At 44.1% G+C, this 24,404-nt stretch overlaps 1 protein-coding gene across 2 annotated transcripts in view; it reads right to left on the bottom strand.

Moving 5' to 3' along the window:
- Nucleotides 1-24,404, bottom strand: part of EXT2 (exostosin glycosyltransferase 2) — a 146,018-nt gene that overhangs the window by 34,133 nt on the left and 87,481 nt on the right. For both annotated transcript variants that reach the window (XM_086677631.1, XM_025928253.2), the window contains exons 9-10: nucleotides 12,813-13,002; nucleotides 3,435-3,601 (exon numbers count right to left, since the gene is read on the bottom strand). In XM_086677631.1, the coding sequence (XP_086533757.1) occupies nucleotides 3,435-3,601; nucleotides 12,813-13,002 (357 nt within the window). The remainder of the gene's footprint in view (nucleotides 1-3,434; nucleotides 3,602-12,812; nucleotides 13,003-24,404) is intronic.

The following is a 24,404-nucleotide window of genomic DNA, read 5'->3' on the forward strand; positions in this document are numbered from 1 at the left end:
TTCTGTGTTTTTCCTCTAGTTTCCAGCTTTTACAAATAAAAACTGCTATGAATATTGGTGTACAAGTATTTGTGTATATGTGTGCTCCTATTTCTCTAGGGTAAATCTCTATATGAAGAATGGTGGGTCACATGGTAGGTATATGCTTAGCATCTGAAATTCCAAATGGTTTTTCAAAATGGCTGGATCCAGACTGTGGATCACGGTGGACGGGCACGCACGCCGGAGTAACTTATTCCACAGCTTTCATGTGCATGCTGGTGATAAAGGTTTGTTTATTCATCAACTATTACTGAGTAACCACTGAATGGAATAAACCGGGTCAGGCATAGAGATAAAGCAATGAACAAGACAGCCATGATTCCTGCCCTTGTGGGGCTTACATTCTAGAAGAAAAGCAGACATTAAACAATATACTTCACAATTAATTATTTGCTTACAAAGAGGTAGAATGCTCTGAACCTAACCTCCCTGAAAGCTTCTCTGAGATAGCAACAATTGAGCTGAGTGCTGACGGATGAGTAGCAATTAATAAGATAGATATAATCCAAATGCACTGTGCTCAGCACAAGAAAGTAGCTCTGGGTTCCAACGTAACTCCCCTTGGACATAAATTTTTGTTAACAGATTTATTAATTCACTTTATCAGTCAGGCTTGCTCCCAATTCCTGCATGAAATAATCCCAGGCTTTGGCCAAAAACAAACAAATAAACAAGCAAACAAACAAAAAACAGGATCAGGAGCCCCATCACCTTCTGTCTTTTGACTCAACACAAAAGCGGGTACCCTCTCTAGAACAATAATGTCCCAAGAAGAATGGAAACAACAACCTTTCCCATGAACCACAGCGGAGTCATGAGTGGGAAATGGGAATAACCATAGTAGCCGCCATTATAGCAGCCAACATGGTGTCTTGTAAAGTGCAGAGGATACTGCCTACCACATAGAAGGAGCAGTCACTGAGCATTCTCTTTCCATGTGCTAGGCACTACGGAATTTTCTATGTACACAATAACCTAATGAAGTGGATATTGTTACTGCCATTTTATGCAAGAATAAAATAACATCCAGAGAGATTAAAAAACTTGTCCATGGTCATTAACTAGTCAGTGAAAGGGCAGGAATTCAGGTCCAGAGCTATCCTAACTTTGTCCATTATATTAACTACTATGCAAGAAATAACTTTTACAAAGTTACCCTAAAGCACCAATGGTAGGGATGCCTGAGAAACCTGTTTGTTTTCCTTAGCATCAGGATAACTCTGTGAGAGAGAACTGATACGCTCATGGCTCTTCGTACTACTTTTGCAAACCAGTAGTCTCTGACAGGGTAAAATCTTAGAGGACAGCATAGTGTAGACAGACTTGGACTGAAATTCCAACTCTTCCACTCATTAGCTGTGTGACTGTAGATAAGTTATCTAACCTTCTTAGTCTTAGTAAAGAATGAGAAAAGCAGTAACTGTCTTGCAGATGTGAGAAAAGATCGTAAGTAATATAAGAACACCCAGAACATTCACTGGAATACAGAGAGTAGTTATGAAAGTTCGCCTTCCATGGCATCTAGAGAAGATTCAGATTAATGTAGAGGAGGTGTTTTCCTGCCTGCCACTCCTCCAATAGGCAGGTACTTCCTTCAAGGTGATGTGGAATCAAACACAGGTCATCAGAGGAAAGAGCGGAAGAGGCTTGAAACAAACTCAAGGTTGAAAGAAATCCCAGGGTTCAATATACATAACATCTTAAGATTTCAACTCAAGGTCAAAAGGAATACGTTTAGTCCACCTTTCTTTCTTTTTTTTTTAGAGAGAGAGCATGAGCGGAGACAGGGAAAGGGAGAGAGAGAGACTCTTAAGCAGGCTCCACTCCACGACAGTGAGATCATGACCTGAGCCAAAATCAAGAGCAGGACGCTCAACCGAATGAGTCAGCCAGGTGCCTCAAGTCTGCCTTTCTTTCACTAGACTTCATTTAGCCCAACTGAAAATACTGAGGAGGGAGCACTCTATCCATCTTGGCTATATCATTCCAAATGTTCCCTTTTATCCACCTCCCTTTCACCACAAAAAAAAAAAAAAAAAAAAACCCATGAATATATTCTGAAGCCACTATATGCAACGAAGAGAGGAAACACTGGCCAAAAAAAAAAAGGTCTTTTTGCCATGAGTTGGCTAGAGAAACAAGTAGGTAATTCGCTTTTTTTAAAAAAATGGGAATGATAGTGTGCTACAAATCATCTAATATCCTAGATGTGATAATGTAAAAGACATCTCTGTGAATGAGAATAAACCCAAAAAGATGACACACATGTTTGATTAGCCACTCTCACGCCTTTCACCGGCCAGTAACTATACTGACTGTATCACACACCAGCCTAATTCACAACAATTTCTGTTACACTCAAACTTAAAAAAACAAACAAACAAAGAACTTGAGCTTTTAATTTTTGGTGGTGGTGACAGGGGGATTCCTATTTCTTCCCCTGAAAATCCACTTCTAGCTTAAGGGTTAGAAAATGAACTTCTATAATAAATATACAATATAGAATATATATTCATTTAATAAAATCTGAGTGCCAAATATGGCTTCATATAATAACATTTCGTGATTTCCTAGAACCTCAACTTCAGCAAACCCCGAGTCAACTACAAAGACAGCTGCCTCTCTCATGGGCAGGACGAGTGTAGGGGACAGACCGCACCACTTTCCCTGTGTCGGCCGTGGCTAATTGACGTATACTCTCTGTTTTGCTTAGGTCCGATGCCGCCGTCACATCCCCGCACCGCAGGCCTCCTCCTGCCGCCGTCATGCCATGCATCTCACGCACATCCTCCCTGACAGAGCTCATCAATTCCTATTGCTTTTCACCAGGCCTCGGCTCTGGCACTTTCCCCTGGGGAGACCTTTACTGGTCTCCATACTTAACCCTTGAACCCAGCCTAATCCATCAGCCGCACTGAATGAACGGTGATAGAGCATGTTTCTCCCTAAAGACAGGCAGCCAACCTCTCCACTTAAACCTCAGAAAGAAAGCCATCAACAGGGTCTGCTTTCTGTTTGTCAGCGTCTCCAGCGTCTCTGCTCATTGGCGTTTTTATTGTTGCCGCGCCCAGCTGCTTGAGTCAGGGGAAGTGCCATTCGAGGAGACATCAATTAAGTGCTCGTTAAATGCTATAGACGCTCTTTTGAAAATATCCCCTGGGACTCTCCCTGGGAGTTCCCAAAAGTAGTGGAGGCCACAGCTGTCACTCTAGGATAGGGTTTCCCCAAAGTCTGGGAGAACAGCTTCATAACCCACGCTCTTATGCACTATGGACTAGGGAGTAGAAACTGTGGCTTTAGACGATGAAATCTAATCCTCTTCATTAGGAAAGACAAGCAACGCTAGGCAAGAAACAGTCAATATGTAAACAGACTGTCTGAAACCTCCTTACCTCATAACCAAACTGCAGCTCATCAGAGGTCAGCATGATGATATCATCGTCGATAGCCAGGACAGCCTCTGTCTCGATTTCGTCGTAAGGGAAGAATCGGTTACTCAATTTGTTTTCAGCAGTCCTCACAACTTTTAATGGAACCCGGATTTTGGGCCAGAGAGAGTCTGGGGGGGGGGGGGGGAAACAAGGCATGCATTACTCTTCTAACCTCTGTGAGGAGATAAAGCAGTGAATGCACCATGCCACAGATGTGATGGAACTTACTTCCACGGCTCCCACTCAACCCACACGTACAACTGTGCACGGTGGAGCTCTTACAGATGCCTGGTTATAAAATTCGGTAAGTACTTCTGTCCTCTCTAGGTCCTCACAACACTACTCAACCTCAAGGCTGTCTTAGCCAGAGTGCACAGATGGCTTCCGCTCACAACTGAGACACAGAGAAGCAGAGAGACCCAAGATCACAACAAGAGGAGGGGTCAAGTCCACACTGTCTCATTCTCAGGCCCAGGGTTTGCTACCAGAATTCCACCGGCTCCCCTGAATACCTCCGGCCAGGCACACCCCAGCTCAAAGCATGCCTCCGCTCTGCCAGCAAAGACAAAGCACGCGCTCGAGGTGTCTGCCCCGATGTGCCGGCCTCCACAATGCAATCGCAAACAGAGATCAATGCTGCTAAAATCCAGCCCTCAAAATGGGTCTCACTGAACAACGTGGGTTTCTTAACTTAGCACTTTATCCCCTCAACCACCCCTTCGCTCTGATTCACTAGGTTTGGTTTCTCATCATGACCAATTTACAGAATAAATATCAAATTTCTAGGTCCAATTATGCGGGATTTTCTAGTATACTGAAGAAACACCAACCCATGACCTGCCTTACATTTTTTGCCATTCTACTCTGAAATGATTGAAGCAATTCAACCACAGGTTCCTCATTTTAAAATGGTGCATTTAGCATAGCACCCCTGTCCATAGACCTCGGGGTTCTTTGCAGAAGGTAGTGTGTTCTTCACACAGCATTTGTCAAATGACAAGAGGAAAGCTAGGTATCATACTGGTTCCCAAAACTCCATTGTGTAATTGTGGAAAGATGCAGTCTGCGTGGGTCTTGAAGTTCCAAATGCCTGTGGCCGCTCCCAGGTCCCCATACTAAAGAGAAGTGTGGTGAGGGAGAGTCAGAAGGGAAAAGGCTGTCTTTACTGCTTTCAGATGAAATATCTCACCAAGGTACATTTTATAGTGTATCCATGTAACACATTGTTGGGACACTTCCAGAGTCCTGGAAGAAGCCGGCACAATGGAGGCCCTGTAATTAAGGAAGGCATTCAGCCTGAAATAAGCACAGAGCCTGAAAAAGCAGTCAACTCCAAGAAGTATGTTTGGGAAAAGACTGAACTGAACACCAAAGAAATGATCCTATGGGTCACTGCCTTTTAATCAATAACAGTAGTTAATTATAGTTTCCTTCTTGGCACAGAAGCACATAATAAATAACTGTGGAATAAATGGACGGACACAGGACTTGAGAGACTGAAGACCTGAGTCCTGTATTACCTATGGGGTCTCAGGCAACTCCTTCTCGTTCTCCTCTAAGAATAAGCAGGGGTGGGGGGAGGGCACCTTTACTAAGCAACTAGTATATGCCACACGCTTTGTAGATGCAATGTCATCCAATCCTCCTGACAACCCCGTGGGGCAGAAATTACTTACAAAGTAGTAGCAGTAGTTACAAGGCTCACAGAGATTAAGTAATTTGGCAGGAGTTACAGAGCTAATAAATGAGAAGGCCTGTGACTGAATCTGAGTCTGTTTAGCATCAAAAACCAAACAGAACATGTACGATCTATTGCAGCTTGAACACCTCATGCTTGTCTAAATCTGGGACAAAACAATGAAGTTCAATGTTTTCTCCAGCAGTCATCCTTATTCTCGTTTGCTCCCCACTCCCTCTTCCAGGTAAATAAAACCCCTGGCATAAATCTACTGTCTAAATCCTTATAAAACATGAATCATAACGTCTAAAATATAAGAGGTTATAGCCCCACCTACTAGACCACTGAGTCTCAAACTTTCTGGTGTCAGGATTCCTATAGGCTCTTAAAAATTGTTGAGAACCCTGGGGTGGGTGTGGGGGGGAGGGGGATATGGGGGATGGGCATGGAGGAGGGCACATTGTTGGGATGAGCAGTGGGTGTTGTATGTAAGCGATGAATCATGGGAATCTGCTCCTGAAGCCCAGAGCACAGTGTATACAATGTATGTTAGCTACCTTGACAATAATTTATATTATAAATAAATATATATATCGTTGAGAACCCCAAAGAAGTTTTCCTTATATGGGATACACACACACACACACACACACACACACACACACACACAATTTATTTGTATGAGAAATGAAAACTGAGGAAATTTTAAAACACAAGAATACACAAGCACACATTCCACTAGCCACTAGATTGATGTTATCCCATGTTACGTAGCCTCTGAAAAACTCCTCTGTCACCTTGTGAAAGAATAAAGAGTGGGAAATGGAGGTGACTTAGTATTATTATGAACATAATTTCAACCTCCCACACCCCCTGCAAGATTCTCATGGATGTCCAGGTCCCTGGACCACACTTTGAGAGCTTTTGTGTTCAGATTTGGGTGTCAAAATACGGAGAAAGTTCCAACAACCTGGAGGAGTGTTGTTGTCCAGTCTGGGAGGAGTGACAGGGGCAGTGCAGGCACATGAATCCAGGATTTCTATGGAATGTTTAAAGAAACCAACTGTGCCAGCTGTCAGCGTACTGCCCCTCAGCTGCAATGCCACCCTTCATTGCCCTGTTTCTCATACTGGAACTAGATCCCGTATACATTTCCCTTTTGCCAACTAGCTCAATTCTAGGTTTTGTCTGTGGAGGGTGCTGGAGGGACCCTTGGGAGGGAAGGGGGCTTTTCTTGTAGGTTTCAGTGTGCCTCTTTAACTTCCTGCTCCTTCGGTCTTTGGCCAGAAGACAGACAGGCAGCCGCACTTCTCCCCACCAAGTGTAAGTGGCACCTCTAAGGGGCCCCTTCACAACAGGTTCTGCAGAGACCCCCAAGAGCAATGCAGCTGAGGGTCCCTCGCCATGGGTGGTTCCACGGGAGCTCACTGAAGCCCTCAACAGTTTCCTAGTAAATTCAAGAACACGCTCTGGGTAGCTTCCTATTGAATTCCGTGGGTACTGAAGGGGGGCGGTAGGTTTCCCGGTCACCAGACTGAGCCTGCAACCCCCACACACTTCACTATGCAGAGGGCTACGTATTGTCACACGCTCTCCAACAAGGTCTGAATCTCACATCTAGCTGGGGAAGGGGCTCCTGTTATCTTGACAGTTTTTACTTCTTAGTCACCAATCACCCGTTACTGGTTAATGATTCTTTATATTAAACTTTTCCTGTTCAGGTTACTGGTGGTTTCAGTCTTCTACGTTGGCCTTGACTAATACATTAGGCTATCAGGAGGGTTATCAGATGAAAGGGGAATTGTTCTCCATGGCCTCTAAAGTTAGAACCATGACCGGAAGCTGGGTGAAAGTTGCAGGGAAACTGATTTAGATTCAAAATAGGTAGGAATCTTCTGATGGCAGAAACTGTTTTAGATACAGTGAAATGCCTTCAGCAGTTCAATGCACCCTTTTACTTGAAATGTACTAATTTAGGTCAGATTTCTACTCGACATCATATGAGAAACCAAACAAGATGTCTCTAAGGTCCGGGATCACATAAGACAGTAATATATCATAGAAAGAACAGTCTCTGGGGGTGCCTGGGTGACTCAGTCAGTTAAGCATCTAACTCTTGATTTCGGCTCCGGTCATGATGCCAGCCAGGGTCATGGCAACAAACCCTGCATTCACTTGGAGCCTGCCTGGGATTCTCTCTCTCTCTCTCTCTGTGGCTCCCCCACTCACACTCACTTTCTCTCTAAATAAGAAAGAAAGAAAGAGAGAGAGAGAGAGAGAAAGAAAGAGAGAGAGAGAAAGAAAAAGAGAGAGAGAGAGAGAGAGAAAGAAAGAAAGAAAGAAAGAAAGAAAGAAAGAAAGAAAGAAAGAAAGAAAGAGAAAGAATGAACGGTCTTTGGGAAGAGCTTCAAATCCCAGGTGTACTCCTTACTAGTCATGTGATCCTAAACAAATCAATCGTGTTTAACCTGTGTCTTCAACTACGAAGACAGAATAATAACACTATCTTCCCATCACTGACTGTGAGAATGAACATGAAAGCACTTAGCACAGCGCCTGGCACATGGCAGATATCCAGTAAATGTTAGCTGTGCCTTCCTTTGAACATATGTGTCTATTTATAGAACCAAAGGACTTCTTTTGAACCTTAGGGGTGGCAAAGTGGTATATGTTAGATCTGATACATTACTCTGAAAATCCAGTGCCATCACCCAGCTTGTACCTTCCATATCCACTTTTATGTATGTATGTATGTATGTATGTATGTATGTATGTATGTATTTACTGAGAGAGAGAGAGAGAAAGACAGAGACAGAGACAGAGACAGCGTGAGCCAGGTAGGGGCAGAGAGAGAGGGAGAATTCCAAGCAGGCTCCACACGGTCAGCACAGAGCCCCATGTGAGGCTCGAACTCACAAACGGTGAGATCATGACCTGAGCTGAAATCAAGAGTTGGACACTTAACCAACTGAGCCACCCAGGTGCCCCCATATCCACTTTTAAATAAATAGGATCCCTGCCATTATTAATCCTCTAGAGCTGAGACAATGGAACACAGAAATGAAGCAAAAGAACACAAAGTAACAAACAGCTCCTCTTTCTGCAGTGTGTATAGACAACAGGCTAGCTGCTTGGGTCGAGTGTGAACTTTCTTCTACCCTGCATGGGATTTGGACTTCCACTTGGTGAATGTGCACAGCATGTTCAAAGCACAGACGGCTTTCCACATATATCACCTACATAGCCAAAGAATTACTTGAGACAATATCCATAGGGAACTAACTTGCCCCTGCCCTTGTAAAGTCTTTGATGGGGAAGTTTTAGGGAACGATGCAGGGCCAAGGAGGATGATATGGGCCAAGGAGGTGAAGATGGACACGGGACTACCTTCCCTGTTCCGAGTCACACCTCGGTAGCCAAAAGTCAGCCAGGGCAAGAGCAGTCTCCACCTCAACAGTCAGCTGTCTATGCACCATCATTACCACAGACAGGCCTCCCAACAGAACTCCCAGTTTCTCACTTTCACATTTTCAAGTAAAATAGGCCTCCAAGAAAAGGAACTACCATTCGCCCAGGCTTCAGCATTCCTTCTGTGGAGGGCAGCACCAAAAATAAACATTATAAATTACCCCCTGCCCTTAAAGTAGATAATTCTGACATGGGATTTTGATTGTTTAAAAAATTAGGACAGAAGCTCAAGGTAGGAGAGAAAAATATGGGTGAGAAAGAAGAACTTTTTCTCCCCTTTCCATTAGTATTTTCAAAAGAACAGACTTACTCTTCTGTCTCTCTTTTGAGTCCCTGACAAGGACCTAGTTCGTCTACATAATCCCAAATCAGAGAACAGACAAAGCGTGATGATTTGCCTACTACTAAATGGTAATCCAAATAGATACAGTGGGGCTTTGTGCAAAGGGCATGAGCTTCGCATCCACAGAGACACGTGTTTATTTCTGGCTCTGCCATTTGCAGTTTTGTGATTCGGGCAAATCACACGTCTCATCGGGAGTTTCATTTTTGTAAAATGGGAATAAGAACAGCTTCCTTGCAGGTTTGTCCTAAGGACTAGAGATAATATGTGTAAAGCACCTGGCACAGTGCCTGCTCCTGGGATTTAAAAGGTACATAATACGTGGTTATAAAAACATCGTATCGTTTTCATCTTTATAACTGGGTTCTTGTAAAGTCTCACAAACTTCACTTCTCCCGTGACAATCTGAAGAGGTGTAGACACACGGCTGTGGGGAGGCCCCTTAGGATGCAGAAGGACACAGTAAAGCATAGCCAGAGACCTTCAGGCTCCAATTCCATTGCTGAGCCCAAATGGGGTCTCTTTTTCTGTACTCCTTCTAAATTCTAAATGAATTCAAAATAATGTACCTTATGTCTCATCCTGTGAATCTGCAGCTGGCAAAATAAAAATGTCACCTTCCATTCACACAAAGTAGTCTGAAAAACAAGGGTTTTCCAAGCACATTGCTGAATTTATGAAAAACAAACAGCTGAGCCAGGTGACCTGATAACTTCACAGTTAGGAGCTTTAGTCTAGCTCTAAGGAGAAAAAGAACTCCTTGTGTTGAGGGTTTTTTTTTAATGTGTACTGATTAATGGTTTTCTCCATGTTGGATGCCAAGAAAGATGTGAGCAAAGAGAATTTTCCCTCCATCTTGGCAAAGGTACTATAAAATGCTCAGGTTGACTGAAGATGACCCCAAGCCATCCTGGCCAACACTGTCACAAACACAACCACAGACCCATAAAATAAATGGTCAGATTATCTCCATACAAACCTTGAGCTCACTTCTGGAGTGCTCAAGCTGCCGGTGTCCAGCTGGTCCCCATGACGTTAATTCCCCACAGTCCCAGAATTCAGCACAAATGCAAGGTGGCTGGCTGTGACTTCTACTTCTCTGTTGCCTCCTCTGAGTTGACCATCCCAACACACTCAGCCCAGCCCGCCTGCTAACAACTATCAAAGTCACAATCTGAAGCCAGGGAGCTCCTGAGGTCAATTCAAATTTAACACTGAAATCAGCTAAAACAGAAGGCTGAGTTAAACCTGTCTGAGATGTACCATGTAAGAGCTTCCTTCACACGGAGGCCAGGGGCCAAGCCAAACAACCTCTATATCCATCAAGTTTGGAAACTGAAGAGCTGGGGAGGACGAAGGCAGTGGCTTGCCTTTTTTTTCTGACAGAGCTCGAAACCGATGTGACGAAAGCTCACTGGAAATTTCTATTGCCTAGTCTAAGTATTTACTTAAACTTCAAACCCAGCAATTTAGGCTTAAATGTAACCAAAAAGCAAAAAGTATTTGGTTGTGTTGGAGAGTGAAAAAAAAAAAAAAAGTGGTGGGGGAGCTGGGGGGGGTGGATTTCTGCCTACATTAACCCTCCCAGCAGCAGACATGTTCACCGCAATATTTATTTTAGTAAATGTAGAGAAAGTGAAAAACATCATTTTCGCCTCTAATATTTCAAAGCCTTGGACTTGCTTTATAAAAGATATATATGTTACTAATGCCATACATGCAGACTCAGATGGCTTTGCTGGCATGAGGACCAGAGCTGACAGCCTCATTTACCAACTGAACAAACACCCCACAGAAGATTAAACATGGTTCACGCTCTCCCCAAACAACCACATCGCCAGAGCCTGAGCGGAGACCTAAAAACCACTGCGAGGGAAAAAAAAGCTGGTTCAGTCTCTAAACGTGTCAAATTTGGGGCCTCATCGGTTGAGGGCTCACTCTCTTCCCTGGAGCCGAAACATTACAAAAATAAACTAAGCTCCTGGTCATAAAATTAACCACATTTTAGCAAGGTCTCCCCAAAATTAAGACTGAACACCCAGCTCCAAAACCTCTAGGTTTGTGTTACTGCTTTCCGTCAGACCAGGGCGAGGCGAGGGCTTCGACTAGGAGGGCAGAGAACGGTTCCTCCCTTCTCACGGTCTGCGAGGGACTCGCACTCACAAGAAGTCATTCCCCTGGAGCGCAAAGTGCCTGACCAAGGCGTCCAAGGAAGGAGAAGCCTCCTTTGCATTTAGCTCCAGATTCAGACCTGTGCCTATCCGGGCGGGCGGGGGCTCCCTCTGAAAGCCGGCGGCCTGCGTGCGCGGGGGCAGGCGCAGGAGGGTGAACGTGGCGGGATGCAGTGAGCTACCGCAGATCCGAGCAGGGACCCACAGCCTTCCTTCTCAAAACAGGACTCGTCCCTTTCAAGTGCCAGACCAAGGAGCAGCACAACAGTGCCGGCCGGCTCACCCCCCACCCCCCCCACCTCCAGGTGAGGCACCGGGCTGGGCTCTCTCCGTGCCCCTCCCTGCACAGTTCCCGTTTCCCTCTGCCTTTCCCTTCCTCCTGCCCAGTTCTTCCTCCTCCCGTCTCCTCCCTTTTCCTTCTACCCCTTTCTTGAGAGTCAAATAAATGAAACAAACAAAAATCCAGGAAACTGGTTGTTGGGAGGAAAACGGACTTGGCATAAAAAGATGTATGTACTTAGTACGAAAAGGCACTGTTCTTTGGAGCGTAAAATGGGAGCGTCATTTAAAGTAGACATTTTGTTTACTTAAACCACGGCTCCCTAAATCTAGAGAGAAAGTGTAGGATTCTCTCAGAGAACGAAAATCCCACTAAGGAACAGTTCTTAAATGTCTCGGGAGGTACTAAAGAATTTTCTTGGGGGTAATTTCTGATTTGCCTCACAGACAGTAAATGTTCTTCTTCCAGCCTAAACTATAGATCTACCGGGGGCAGTTTCCAGGGTTGACTATCCTGACTTCAGTATTCCCAATTAAAAGAGAATAGCCATAAAAAGTGCAGATACTACTGTCAGGCAATAAACTAGACCTTATCAGTGATAGTGGTGCACATTACAAACTTCAAACTCATTCCTTGCTCTAATCCATCAGAAACTTCCTGGCTTTAATAGGCTATAAAGGGCAGGAGCTTTGAAGTGCCTGGGATTAGGATCAGTAATAGACAGACTGAATGAGAAACTAAATGCAGGTGGAACATACTCTATGCCTCCTGAATGAAAAAGAAATCCAATTAATCAAACAGTCCTCAACCCTAGCTGCCAGCGCCAGCCAGCAGCTCACACGGTGGCCAAGGCAAGGGACAAAGCGATTAGCGATGAACCGCCTGGGGACCGTAGTGCGCACTCACTTTAAGGAACTGATTCGAAGCCTGGAGACGGCATGCTCTGCTGACTTGCCCAGTTGGAAGTGAGGCCATCTTTTTTTTTTTTTTTTTTAAGGAAAGCACAGTATCAGAGCCGAGATAAGGAAGGAGAAAACTAATGCCTTTTAAACTGAGCTTTCATGTAAACAAATCAGCTGAGATGGCCGAGGGAAGCTGAGGTCTGTTTTCCCAAGGCTGCTGGCCTTTGATCCCACTGATTCCTGAGCTCTCAGACCCTCGTGGCTGCAGCTCACACCCTGGTCGCACAGTGAGCTGGGCCACCCCAGAACAAGAGTGAGATGGCTGACTAAACGGGTCACGCTGCCTCAGAAATGGCATTACTGTTGACAAAGCAGGAAACTTCATGCAAGCCTAAGGATGCAAATAATGTGGCCAGTCCCAAACTGACCCAGCTGGGAGGCGCGCCGACACCCAAAGCAGGCCGTTCCTGAACACAGCACCTTCCCACCCTTTTTACCTTCCGGGGGATTTTTATTCTGATTATTCCAGACAACGAGCAGCTTGGACAGACTGGGCACCTTGGACACTTCAGTGATGACCCGGAAGAGGCTCTCCACTCGGTCGTAGGTGAGGACGATGGCGGTAAAACCTTGGGACTGCGGTGGAATCAGTGGGAGGAAGAGTGGGTTGCTCACACTGCCCCGCTTCTGCAAGAGAACAGATGAAGAGGAGTCAGCGAAGGGTCTAGTAACCATGGGGCTGATCTCTTTGCCACTGCTGTCAGCAGGCTAGAACGTGGGAGATTGGGTGGCTGTCACCGTGACCAGCCCAAGAGCTTTTGTACGGACTCTCTTTAATTAACTTTAGCTCTGATGCCACTAAAACAGGAGCAGAGAATGTCTGTAGCCCAGAAGAGATTGCTAGTTAAACCCAGCAGATGAAATGCATGCATTATCTCCATTCTCTCCTCAAGTCCACTAAAGTGACCGTAGATCGGAAATAGAAATGGACGACGACAGTGAAATGAGAGAGGCCACCACAGCTGATGAGCAGCAGGGACGGGTTTCTGGAAGACTGGAAGGGTGAAGTGGTAACGGGGCAGGAGAATGAGAGTGGAAGCGAAGTGCCTACACAGAGGCGGGCCCACGAAGGCAAACCAGTCCAAACTGCTCAGCCCCCAAAGGCTCAGAACGGAGTTCAGCAGGAACCTTGTGGGGTAAGAGGAGGGGCAGGGCTGAAAACAGGAAGACTGGTTAAAAATATGTGTAAGGAGCAAAAAAAGACCCAGATCCACAAAACTTCCCTTCACCCAGCCACTCAGCCAGAAGACTCCTCTTCTTGCCCACCCCTGCAGGGGGAGGGAGGTATATTCTCTGGGGAACTGAAGCTCTGGGTATGGAGATGTGGACACCTTTGGAAGGAACATGCAGGTGCCAGTCTACGTTCTGAGTGATGAGCCCCAGAGCCTTCTTGCTCTCCAGCTCCCCAAACGCTGGCGGCCATGGAGCCCACTTGCCCCTCTAGCACCTCACAGCCCTCCGGGAAGTAGGCTTGCCCTCACACACAGAGCTTCCTTCCGGTCAGGTTTTCAGTGATTCCCTGGTAATTATGAACAGATCCTAGAATCACAGCCGTTTCAACAATATCTTCCGCATAATGACAGAAACCAAATGAACGAATAGAAAAGCAGGAACTCAGGGGAAACAGAGACAAGAGAAAAGCAGAAGGACATTAAAACAACATCAATAAATTATATCCTCAGGAAGAGAATTTTTCATCCATGAAATAAGAATAAATTGCTATTTTTATTTAAAAAGATCTATCAAAGAACAGGAAAGAATACTTGAACGTTAAAAATATAGCTTAATTTTTTTTAAAAGCAGGATTGAAAGAAAAAGGCAACATATTCCAATCTAGTGAACAAAAAGGGCAGAGATAAAAAACAGGACAAAAAAGATGAGAAAATCCAGGAGGTCCAACATCCATCTAACAGGTTCCTGAAAAAGAAAACACAGAATACAGAAGAAACAAAATTACCAAAGAAATAAGTTCTCAGAACAGTAGAAGAGACATGAGTTTTCAAATTGAAAGGGCCCAAGAAGTAATTAGCACACTGAATTTGAAAAAGACAAAAAAACAAAAAAACAAAAAGCAAAACAAAATAAAATATATCAAAGCACATCACTTCTGACACTGGGAATAAAGAGTGTGAATACATAAAATGCATAAATCCTGGCAAGGAGTTCTAGGTGTGAGTTCACTGTATAATTCTCTCAATTTCTCTGTAGGTTTGAAATTTCCTCAAAATAAGGTTTCAAAAGTACTGACGGAAATTCAAATTCTTTGCTACCATTAAAACATTAAGTAACTTTTGATACAGTAACATAAGCAAAAATATTTTTGTACTGATAATAAGATTGTTAAAACAACTTTGTATTTTTAAACAGCTTTTGTGAGATATAATTCATATAATATACAATCCACTCATTTAAAGCATAAAATGGTTTTTGGTACATTAATTTTTTTAAACCATGGTCAAACATAACATGAAATCAGCATTTTAACCATTTTTAAGGGTACAGTTCAGTGGCATTAATTACATTCACATTCATATTATGTGAAAAGTCCAGGACCAGACTTCATCTCTGCCAGAAGGTGGCTGAACATGAAATGTCCTATCTGTTATTCTGGCCACTTACACTTCCCTAGCGTCTCTCCTACTCTGGCATTCCCAAGGTTCCCCTTCAACCTCATCCTTATCACTGATGGACACCCATCACCACGTAGAGGACAACAGCTGTTTGCCAGATGTAACAGTGTGGGACAGGAAATGTACACAAACACATGGAATACACATGGGATGGGAACTCACAGAGACTGAATGGGATTCCAGGAGTCCTAATGTAATCAGGATATTAAAGCCAGAACGTCCACAACAGGCCATAATTAGATTTCACAGCCACGAGACACAATAGGAAAGGCTATCTGCTCAATGTGGACTTTCTGTGTCTATGACCTCATGCTCTGACATTAAGCTGCAGTCTTAGGAAGGTGCCTGGACTTTAGCACTGGTACCCTAGCATCTCATCACATTTGTAGGAACCCCTTTTACTTTTCGACCCCAAATCTTATTCTTTTATCCTCCTGACTTTTATGGAAACTGGTCAGTAAGTAGCCTTATGCTTAAGTCACAACTAATCCTGAAGGTGCATGGCCTCTCTGCCATCACCATCCCAACCCACTCATTTACTCCTACCAACACAATACTCTCTTACGCCTGAAAAGCACCCCTTTAAATGGAAAAGGCAGAAAAACAGATTTTTTGAAGAAGGGTGTAAAATAATGTAATGTGTGATGAAAGATTTACCGAGTATTTACTAAGCGTTAGGCACTGGGCTTTACACGTATTATCTCACTTGAGTTTCACTCACAACAACCCCCTGGTAGACACAGTTATTCTTATTTTGCACATGATGAAACTATAAGATTAAAAATAGTGAATGATGTCTAATCATTTGCTTTACCAGAAAGAAAGAAAGAAAGAAAGAAAGAAAGAAAGAAAGAAAGAAAGAAAGAAAGAAAGGGAGGGAGGGAGGGAGGGAGGGAGGGAGGGAGGGAGGAAGGAAGGAAGGAAGGAAGGAAGGAAGGAAGGAAGGAAGGAGGGAGGGAGGGAGGGAGGGAGGGGAGGGGAGGGAATGATGCTAGGTGCTCAAGGTTACACAATGTGTAAGCTGTCTAGCTCCAGAACACTGGATGGTGGAGGTTCACGGCCCTTCTCCATGCCCTCCTCCTCCGAGTCCAAGGCAGGCATCACCATTTTATAGACTCTAGAAAATGGAACTGTGGGGAGCACCAGAGTTTATTACTTCTAACTCTTCTCTGAGACAAAAATGCTGGAAGTTCTTTATCCTTGATAATCACATGTGGGCAAGAGCCCACCCCAAACTCTACGATTTCCAAAGGTACGTGGAATAAATACGTAACACTGACACAGAGGAAACACATAAATTAAAAAAGGTAAATACATCTCTAACACAGAAGGAAAAACTATTAAAACCCCAACAAAATGAGGTCTGTTCTTGGGAGAAGTGGGGAATGCTAGCACACTCGAACGCCTGTAGGACATTAAAAGGAGAGGAAAGTTCCCTGAGAGATGCGAAGCTTGGTTTCGGAAAACGAATCCCTTGGAATTTAAACTGAGGCACCCCCTGAAGGGCATCACAGCTCTGATTTCAAGGCACTGCCAGGAGAAGGAACCAGAGTCTCTGGCAAGACGACAGATCGGGTCTCATCCCCTTGGCCAGCTCCATTTGGGAAGTGGAGGGCGGTGGAAGGGGAGGAGGAGAGGCGGGGAAGGGGGTGGGTAGGACCCGACGGTAACTTGTCTTGGTGTTCTACTTTTCCACACTACTCACTTGCACACCAGGTAAGGCTTGAGAAGGCGGAAGCAGAAGAGGCAGCCTAGGGGCGCGTGGGTGGCTCAGTCGGTTAAGCGTCCGACTTCAGCTCAGGTCATGATCTCACAGTCCGTGAGTTCGAGCCCCGCGTCGGGCTCTGTGCTGACCGCTCAGAGCCTGGAGCCTGCTTCAGATTCTGTGACTCCTTCTCTCTCTGCCCCTCCGCCTCTCACGCTCTGTCTCTCTCTCAAGAATAAATAAACATTAAAAAAAAAAAGAAAAGAAAAGAAGAGGCAGCCTAAAGGGGAGACAGCACGCCAAGGAGCAGAATAGGGACTGAAATCTTACCAACATTTCCCCATGAAATACAGATCTCGAGATGAGCACAGACCTAACCCAGAAGCGGCCGAGCATGTATTTACTGGGATACGGGCTCAGTGCTTTACTGTAGGATATACCGCCAGGGTTATATGAGGCAGGTGACTTCAAAACCCGAGTCGACATGTTTGGGGTCAGTTTGGGAACTGTGTGTCCTTAATAGGAATCTAGATTCTTTCACTTAGCAGCAGTGTGACCGGGGCAAAGTACTTAACCTCTCTTGCACCTCAGTTTCCATAATTGTGATAATAATACTTCTCCAGCTATGAGAAATAATAAGAGTAATAATTTCTAACAATGTTATTTACATTTCTTAATTAGCATTTCTTAACAACCAAGAGGCTGTTAATAAAAGTAAATATTTAACATATGTAAAGTACCTCACACATGCAAGCATTCGATGAATGGTAACCAATGGTTGACCCTGTGGGAGAAGTAATTTCTCTGGGCTTTACTTTACACATGTCTTGAAAGTGGGATGGCAATTGTCAAGTCTCTTCCAGCAAGAAGTCTAGATGAAATCCTTCTTCCTCTCTACCTTGACCTTATCATGCTCTAGGGTCCTAGTTTATCCAGATTCTCTACCTCTACTCCTTCTCCAAATATACTGTTTTTATTTTCACAGTTTCCTCTTTTCCTTCCTACTCTTTATATTTTACCTTGAAAGCTCCATGAAAGCAAGAACCATACCTGTTTTAACACCTAGCGCCTAGCATAGTGCCTAGCGTTACCCGATGAAAACCTGTTTAAAAATGAGTAAGTTGGGGTACCTGGGCCGCTCAGTCAGTTAAGCAGCCAACTCTTGATTTCAGCTCAGGTCATGATCTTATGGTTCATTAGATCAAGCCCTGCCTCAGGCTCTACACAGAAGGTGCAGAGCCTGCTTGGGATTCTTTCTCTCCCTCTCTCTCTGCTCCTCGCCTGCTCGTGTACATTCTCTCTTTCTGTCTCTCTCTCTCTCTCTCTCTCTCTCTCTCTCTCTCTGTCTCTCTCAAAAATAAACATTAAACATTTGTTTGTTACTGATTCTTTTTTTTTTTTTTAATGTTTATTTTTGAGAGAGAGAGAGATAGCATGGATCGGGGAGGGGCAGACAGAGAGAGGGGCAGAGGATCCGATGTGGGCACTGTGCTGAGAGCACAGAGCTGGATATGGGGCTCAAACTCACAAACTGACCTGAACCAAAGTCAAATGCTTAACCATCTGAGCCACCCAGGTGCCCTTCCAAAAAAGTCCATTAATACAAAAAAATAAATAAATAAAAATGAGTAAGATTAAATTAAATTCCATTAAATCCACAGGGCCCAGGTGATGTTCTTTCTGTCCTCTTCATGTCTGGATGTGAAGAGCTGATATACACTCAAATGCATGACATCATGAGTTCTGAAGTAATTTCCAACCTAGTTCATTCATTTGAAAGCACTTACCAAGAATCTTATTGTACCAAATATTCCAAAGAAGTGTAGGATAAGGATATTTAGCAGAGAGTCTGAATCTAGGTCCTGCCATTTACTAGTTTTGTGATGCGTGAAGCTACTCCTGTATGAATTTCCTCTTCTGTAAAATGGGGACCATGATGGTACCATCTCCTAGGGCAATGATGACTAAGAGAGATGATGCACAGAAGCTCTGAGCAGAGGGCTCAGCACAGAGCTCCATGAACTGTAGTTTAAAACAGACACAAAAACGTGCGGCTCTCCCTACCCGTATTCTTCCAACCTGCCCAAATACTGGTGTTAGCAGTTCAGCGACTGTTCCTACTGATAGTATTTCTGATGCTCATTCATTCAGTCAACATTTCCTGAGCACATCCCATATTCCTAGAAGAAGGTTACAGATGCCAAGACAAACCAAGGCCTTCCCCTTGACATGCTCATAATCTGGTGGGGAAGACGGCTAGGTAAAATAACAAGTACCAACACAAGGTGTTCAAGTCCGGGGCGGCAGGGAACGTGAAGGCTGATACAGTGGCCTCTGCCTCCCTGGAAGAGACGAGGAGGGGACTGGTGCGTCGTCGTCGTCGTCGTCGTCGTCGTCAAGGGTAAGCAGGCGCGTGCTGGCAAACTGAGTAGCAAACAAGACAGGGAGACAAGGGAGGAGAGCGGAAACGAGAGGGACCGGCCGGGCAGGCCAACGCCATGGCACCAGAAGCCTGGAATGATGGAAGGGTCTTTTAAGTCACATGATTAGCTTTCTGTTGATGTCTTTCAAAACTTTCTTTTCCTGAGTATTGTTTTCCTGAGAAGGGAACATGGCTCCCTTTATGTTCTTTTTCAAAAGGTCAGAAATAGGAAATGCTGCTCTACAACTAGGCTTCTGTGCCAATCGCTTTTTTCCTCCTCAAACATAATCCCACTTGCCTTTGGAGCACAAGGACAGCGTGGAGAAAGGCGGCTTTAATTGGGGTGTGTGCCTTCCCATAGACCCTCCGCTCCACTGGGGTAAGGTCAACAAACTAACCCCCAGAGAAAAAAACTGGTGGAGAAGGACATTTCAAGAATGGCATTCAGTCTCCTCTGAAATACCCTTAAGAACTGACCCCCTGCTGGCTGACCAGAGAGAGTGTCTACAGTCTGGGACCTCTTGACCCCACTTTCTGCAGGAAATCAAGCAAATTTAAACCTCCATAATTTACTCAAGACTCTGACTTCTGCCAGGGAAAAGGCAAACAACGCTGGCAATTAACTCTGTTGCCTGATTAAATCTCCATCATGGCAGGACAGGGCATGGAACCAGGCACCCAGCAACAGTGACCTGAAGAAAAGGCAAAGCCCACCTACCGCAGCGGCACCGCCAGAATCTGGGCTATCGACACCGCCTTCAAATCTCCCCCATGAAACCGTTTACTCAGAGATGGGAGGAGAAGCCAAGAGGAGAGGTATGTATCACTGTGGCAGAGTACTGGCATGTGGCCAGAATACCTTGGCCATCTCCCGCCCCTCCTCCCAAACTTCACTTTCACTCCCGCAACAGCCATTCATTCTAGAAGCTTCAATAAGAAATCCAGATTGTTAAACTGCAATCACATAAAAGTAATCCATAATAGCTACAAAAACTGCCAGGTCACAAGACCAGCTGAGGAAAAGTTCTTTCCTACTGCTTATTCTGGAAAGCCCTGGTGAGTGAGCAGTGAGCAGAGCAGACCAACCTGCAAGAGAGAGTCGTGGGCTCGGGTTTCAGGATGCCTGAAAGAGACGCATAGGGTCACCCTTCAGTGCAAAGGGGTTTTCCCCTTCAAGAAAGAAATTCAAACTCAAATTAGGTGTGCCTTTGGCAATCTCATACAAGGAAAGTTGTCTGGACCTCTCCCGCAATCTCGTTTTGCCTTTTTTTTTTTTTTTTTTTTTTTTTTTTAGTTGAAAGGTCACGGTAGCCCGACATGAGCCTAGCCAAAACCATTCTAGCCATGGTTACCTACCATACAGAAAGCAGAGGAAGGCAGGGAGCAAGTACATGGCCTCTGCTAACCATTCTGAAATGTTCTTGCTGCCACTACCGGAGGATTATAAAATCAAGAGCGAGGAAAACCACATGCCGTTACTAACTAAAGGACTCTTTCAACCTAAACCAACCAAATTCCAGACAGAAGAAATCAACCTTGAAGCAGGATGATTCAAAATTTAATTCCTATTACTCACCATATCAGAGATTTTTTTTAAATGTCACCACGTATAAATTCATGTGACAAGAAGAGAACTAAGCACGTTGGAGTGAACCCAGATTTGATTTAACTGAAGGTATCTGGCTGAGCAGAAGAGTGAGAATTCAAAGAAAGGAAGGGAGGAGAGGACAGGCTTGTTATACAGAAGCTTTTGAGCCCTTGGTAATGAGGAGCCTTACCTATCCCTACCTTGACAGAAAGGGCAGTTTCCCTGCTTGTTTTGAAGTTATCAGCCCCTACCTCAATGTGGTTTCAATTATGAATTACCAGACTAAAAGGGGGGAAAAGCTTTGATTTATTCTTTTTTGCTCCAATTATGCATGATGTGTTTCCACTGAAGATTTTGAAAAGTATTTCATCATGCCTCTCATCCTGAAGTGGTCAAAGGGCAAAACCAAAAGGAGTTAACCCTTCCATTTCACCTCGAGGTTCACAGAGACCTCCTACTAAAGGATACAGAGCAAGGCCTCGGAAGCGAACAGAGCCAGGAAAGGGTTAAGCATTAGCATCACATTACTAACGTGCATAAGGGTGGTGTCCCCTGTCCCAAATGGTGAGATGATATTTATGTTAATGGTTACTGGGAGATTTGAAAGGGGCAATCAGTAATGTGGCCCATGTTACCTTAACCAGTAAAACTCTGCAGCCCCAACAACTGGCAGCACACACTCCACTGGGCATGCGCTGCCTCAGGAAACCAGACAAGTACAGAGACCTAGCGCGGTCTTCGGGCCGGCTCTCTTAGATCAAGGGAGAAAAGATTCGGCGACAGGTCTGAAGTCTACTTGCTGCGTCCTACCTTTAATTCATTCCACCCACAAAAAACAACTGATTGTTCACAAACACAAGGTAACACGGATGGCTACAATCTCACTGACTTCACGGTAAACAGACACACGAAAGATGAAGAAAATCAAAGGTCAGAAATCCCCTTAGTGCGGCAGACTTAAGTAAGGGAGGTAGTAAATTATCAACTTAGCATCCCTAGAACTTCCTTAGGGCAATTTGCTCCTGAATACGTTTTCTATGGTGGAGCTGGAGTGAGTCTAACCGCATTTGAGTGTACCAGAAGAACAGGCTGGGGCGACTCTCTGAGAGACTAACCCAGGGTCACAGGAGCGTGGGGCAAGTAATTTCTACTGTCAGCCGAGTTTAAGGTCTTCTCTTTTTCTTTGGTGTACTGTGGTTTCACCTGCTTCGTGATTTATATATAGGTCTTCCTGAATCTGAAGTCTGAAATTCAACAATAACGGAAAGTTCTCAGCCATTATCCTTTCAGAGGGCCTCTTTCCACCCTTCCTCTCTTCTCCTTCTAGAACTCTTGATTAGACATCCTCCACTCTCCACATCACTTCACTTTTCGGTCTCTTTGGGTTGTATCTCAACAATTTCTTTTTTTTATTTATTTTTATTTTTTTAATATTTATTTTTGAGAGAAAGAGCATGAGTGGGGGAGGGGCAGAGAGAGAGAGAGACAGAGGGACAGAGAGACAGAATCCAAAGCAGGCTCCAGGCTCCGAGCTGTCAGCATAGAGCCTGATGAGGGGCTCAAATTCATAAACCACGAGATCACCACCTGAAGTCGGACGCTTAACCAACTCAGCCACTCAGGCGCCCCTCAACAATTTCTTTGAATCTAATAATCTAATCCCATAATCAGAGTCCTTGAAGGTGAATTTCTGCTGGTTCTCAGTCATGATATTGCCTTATTTCTTTATGGTCTTGTGGGTTGTAACTGTGATTTTCCTGAGATACTTTATTTGTAAGAATTGAGACCCGGATTGAAGATGAATTACTCAAGAGTGGGTTTGTCTACTTCTGCTGGTCCCTACCAATTCAGGGCCACTTCCAACGAAATTCTCTGAAACTGTATTTGGATGACACCTATTGTATGAATTCGGACCACGAACCATGTGAAGGTGGCTTAAAACTGTAGTTCTCAACAGCAGGATCATTACAGACCTACTTCTTTTCCCCTTTAACTGAAAATATAGTCTTTTGATTTCCTGGATTCTCCAGGAAGTTTTTCTAGATTCCCCAACTTACATAGGCCACAGGCTGTCCATCCTGCTTCCCTGCCCCATTCTTCATAGCAGAAGCCCCAGGTCATCAAATTACAAAAACGTCCACGCAAAGCTGGCTCTGGTTCCCAATCACCTACCAGGATACCCAGCCTCACTTTGTTTAGTGAGTCAACAAATATCTTACTTTCATGCCAGCTTAGCAATACGCTAAAACTGCTTTATGATATTTCATTCAGTATTTTACTTGTTCAGTTGGGAGGGTCATAGAGCATATCTAATCCATCATAACGCCAGTGACGGAAGTCTGTCTCTATTTACACTGTCAATCTAATTATTTGCTATTGTGTTTCCTATTTAATTTGGGGGCCAAGTTTGTGTGCAAGATAAAAACAGTTATGAAAATACAGTAGTATATTATAATAGATGGAATGATGGACCGAGAATCTTCTTTAGTCTCCATTTCCTCTTTTGTAAGACAGAATGATGGAGAGGTAGATCTTAAGTAAGTCTCACTTTCTTCGTCTGTAAGAATAGAGCTAACAGAATGTTAACTCTTGGAGTTGTAAGGATTAAACAACAGAAAAAACATAATAGAGCCTATATGGGTACAAAAAACAAAAAGAAAAAACAAAAAAAACACCGTCCTGTGAATTTCAGTGTTTCCCCACCAGTGTCCTTCACAATTTTAAAATTTGTTCCATGTGATAAAGCATTATACTAGCAGCCTTATGTTAACAACACTTTACTTTTTATAGTCCCACACCACTTACAAAATGCTTCCACATATACTATTTAAGATTTCATAATAATCCTGTGAAATAAATAATATCCCCATTTTACAGATAAGGATAACAAATTTCAAAGCATAAGTTCAAGTTAATAAATGGTCTTGAACTCCAAGGTTTGATTCCTTGGAATCCTTTTCAGTGGTCTTGATTTGTCGTCGGTAATCAGTCACCATGCTACACTATTCTGAAGCTGTTGGTACCCCTAAACCCAGTCCTACAGAGGAGCGCACACAGCCGGGAAGACAGATTTGGTAGGTAACCTCTGGTCACTCAGCTCATCGCTAGGAAAGAAGGGATTAAAATGCGCACTTCAGGAATTTCTGAGCTATGGTTAGCTTACTGAAGACTCACAGGTTAGACCCATCTGAATGCCTCTCTGCAAATTCCAGCTATTATCTGAGTTTTAGCTACTTTTTTCCTGATATAGCACTGAAATTCACATTTGGCTAAATGCCCACCCTCTTCTATAGAGCCAAACTACTGTCAAGAAGGCCAGGAAAGGTTGCCACTGATTGCTTTTCAGGTAGTGGAGGAAAAAGCTGACATTTCATCCTCCTTTTGCTTGGAAAGGAAGCCAATCATTTATAAGAATCCTCATCTGGCTGCAGCTTCCATCGGTGGGATGGATAGAAGCCAGTTAAATGGCTCAACATAAGCCATATTAAAAGAATTTGGAATGAGGGAAGAGTGGGTTCCATATGCTGATGCTTTTAATAATTCATGAGTTATATCAGTCTGCAAGTAATAAATTTCACTAAATATATCTATGGTAAGATAGTTTAAGACACTGTCTAATCAATTAAATGGGGCAAAAATAACACATCATTGATTTTGTTGGTTCATACTTTGATATATTAAAAA

This window comes from Puma concolor, chromosome D1, assembly GCF_028749965.1.
Source record: "Puma concolor isolate L17-30 chromosome D1, mPumCon1.1.hap2, whole genome shotgun sequence".
Classification (NCBI taxonomy): Eukaryota; Metazoa; Chordata; class Mammalia; order Carnivora; family Felidae; genus Puma; species Puma concolor.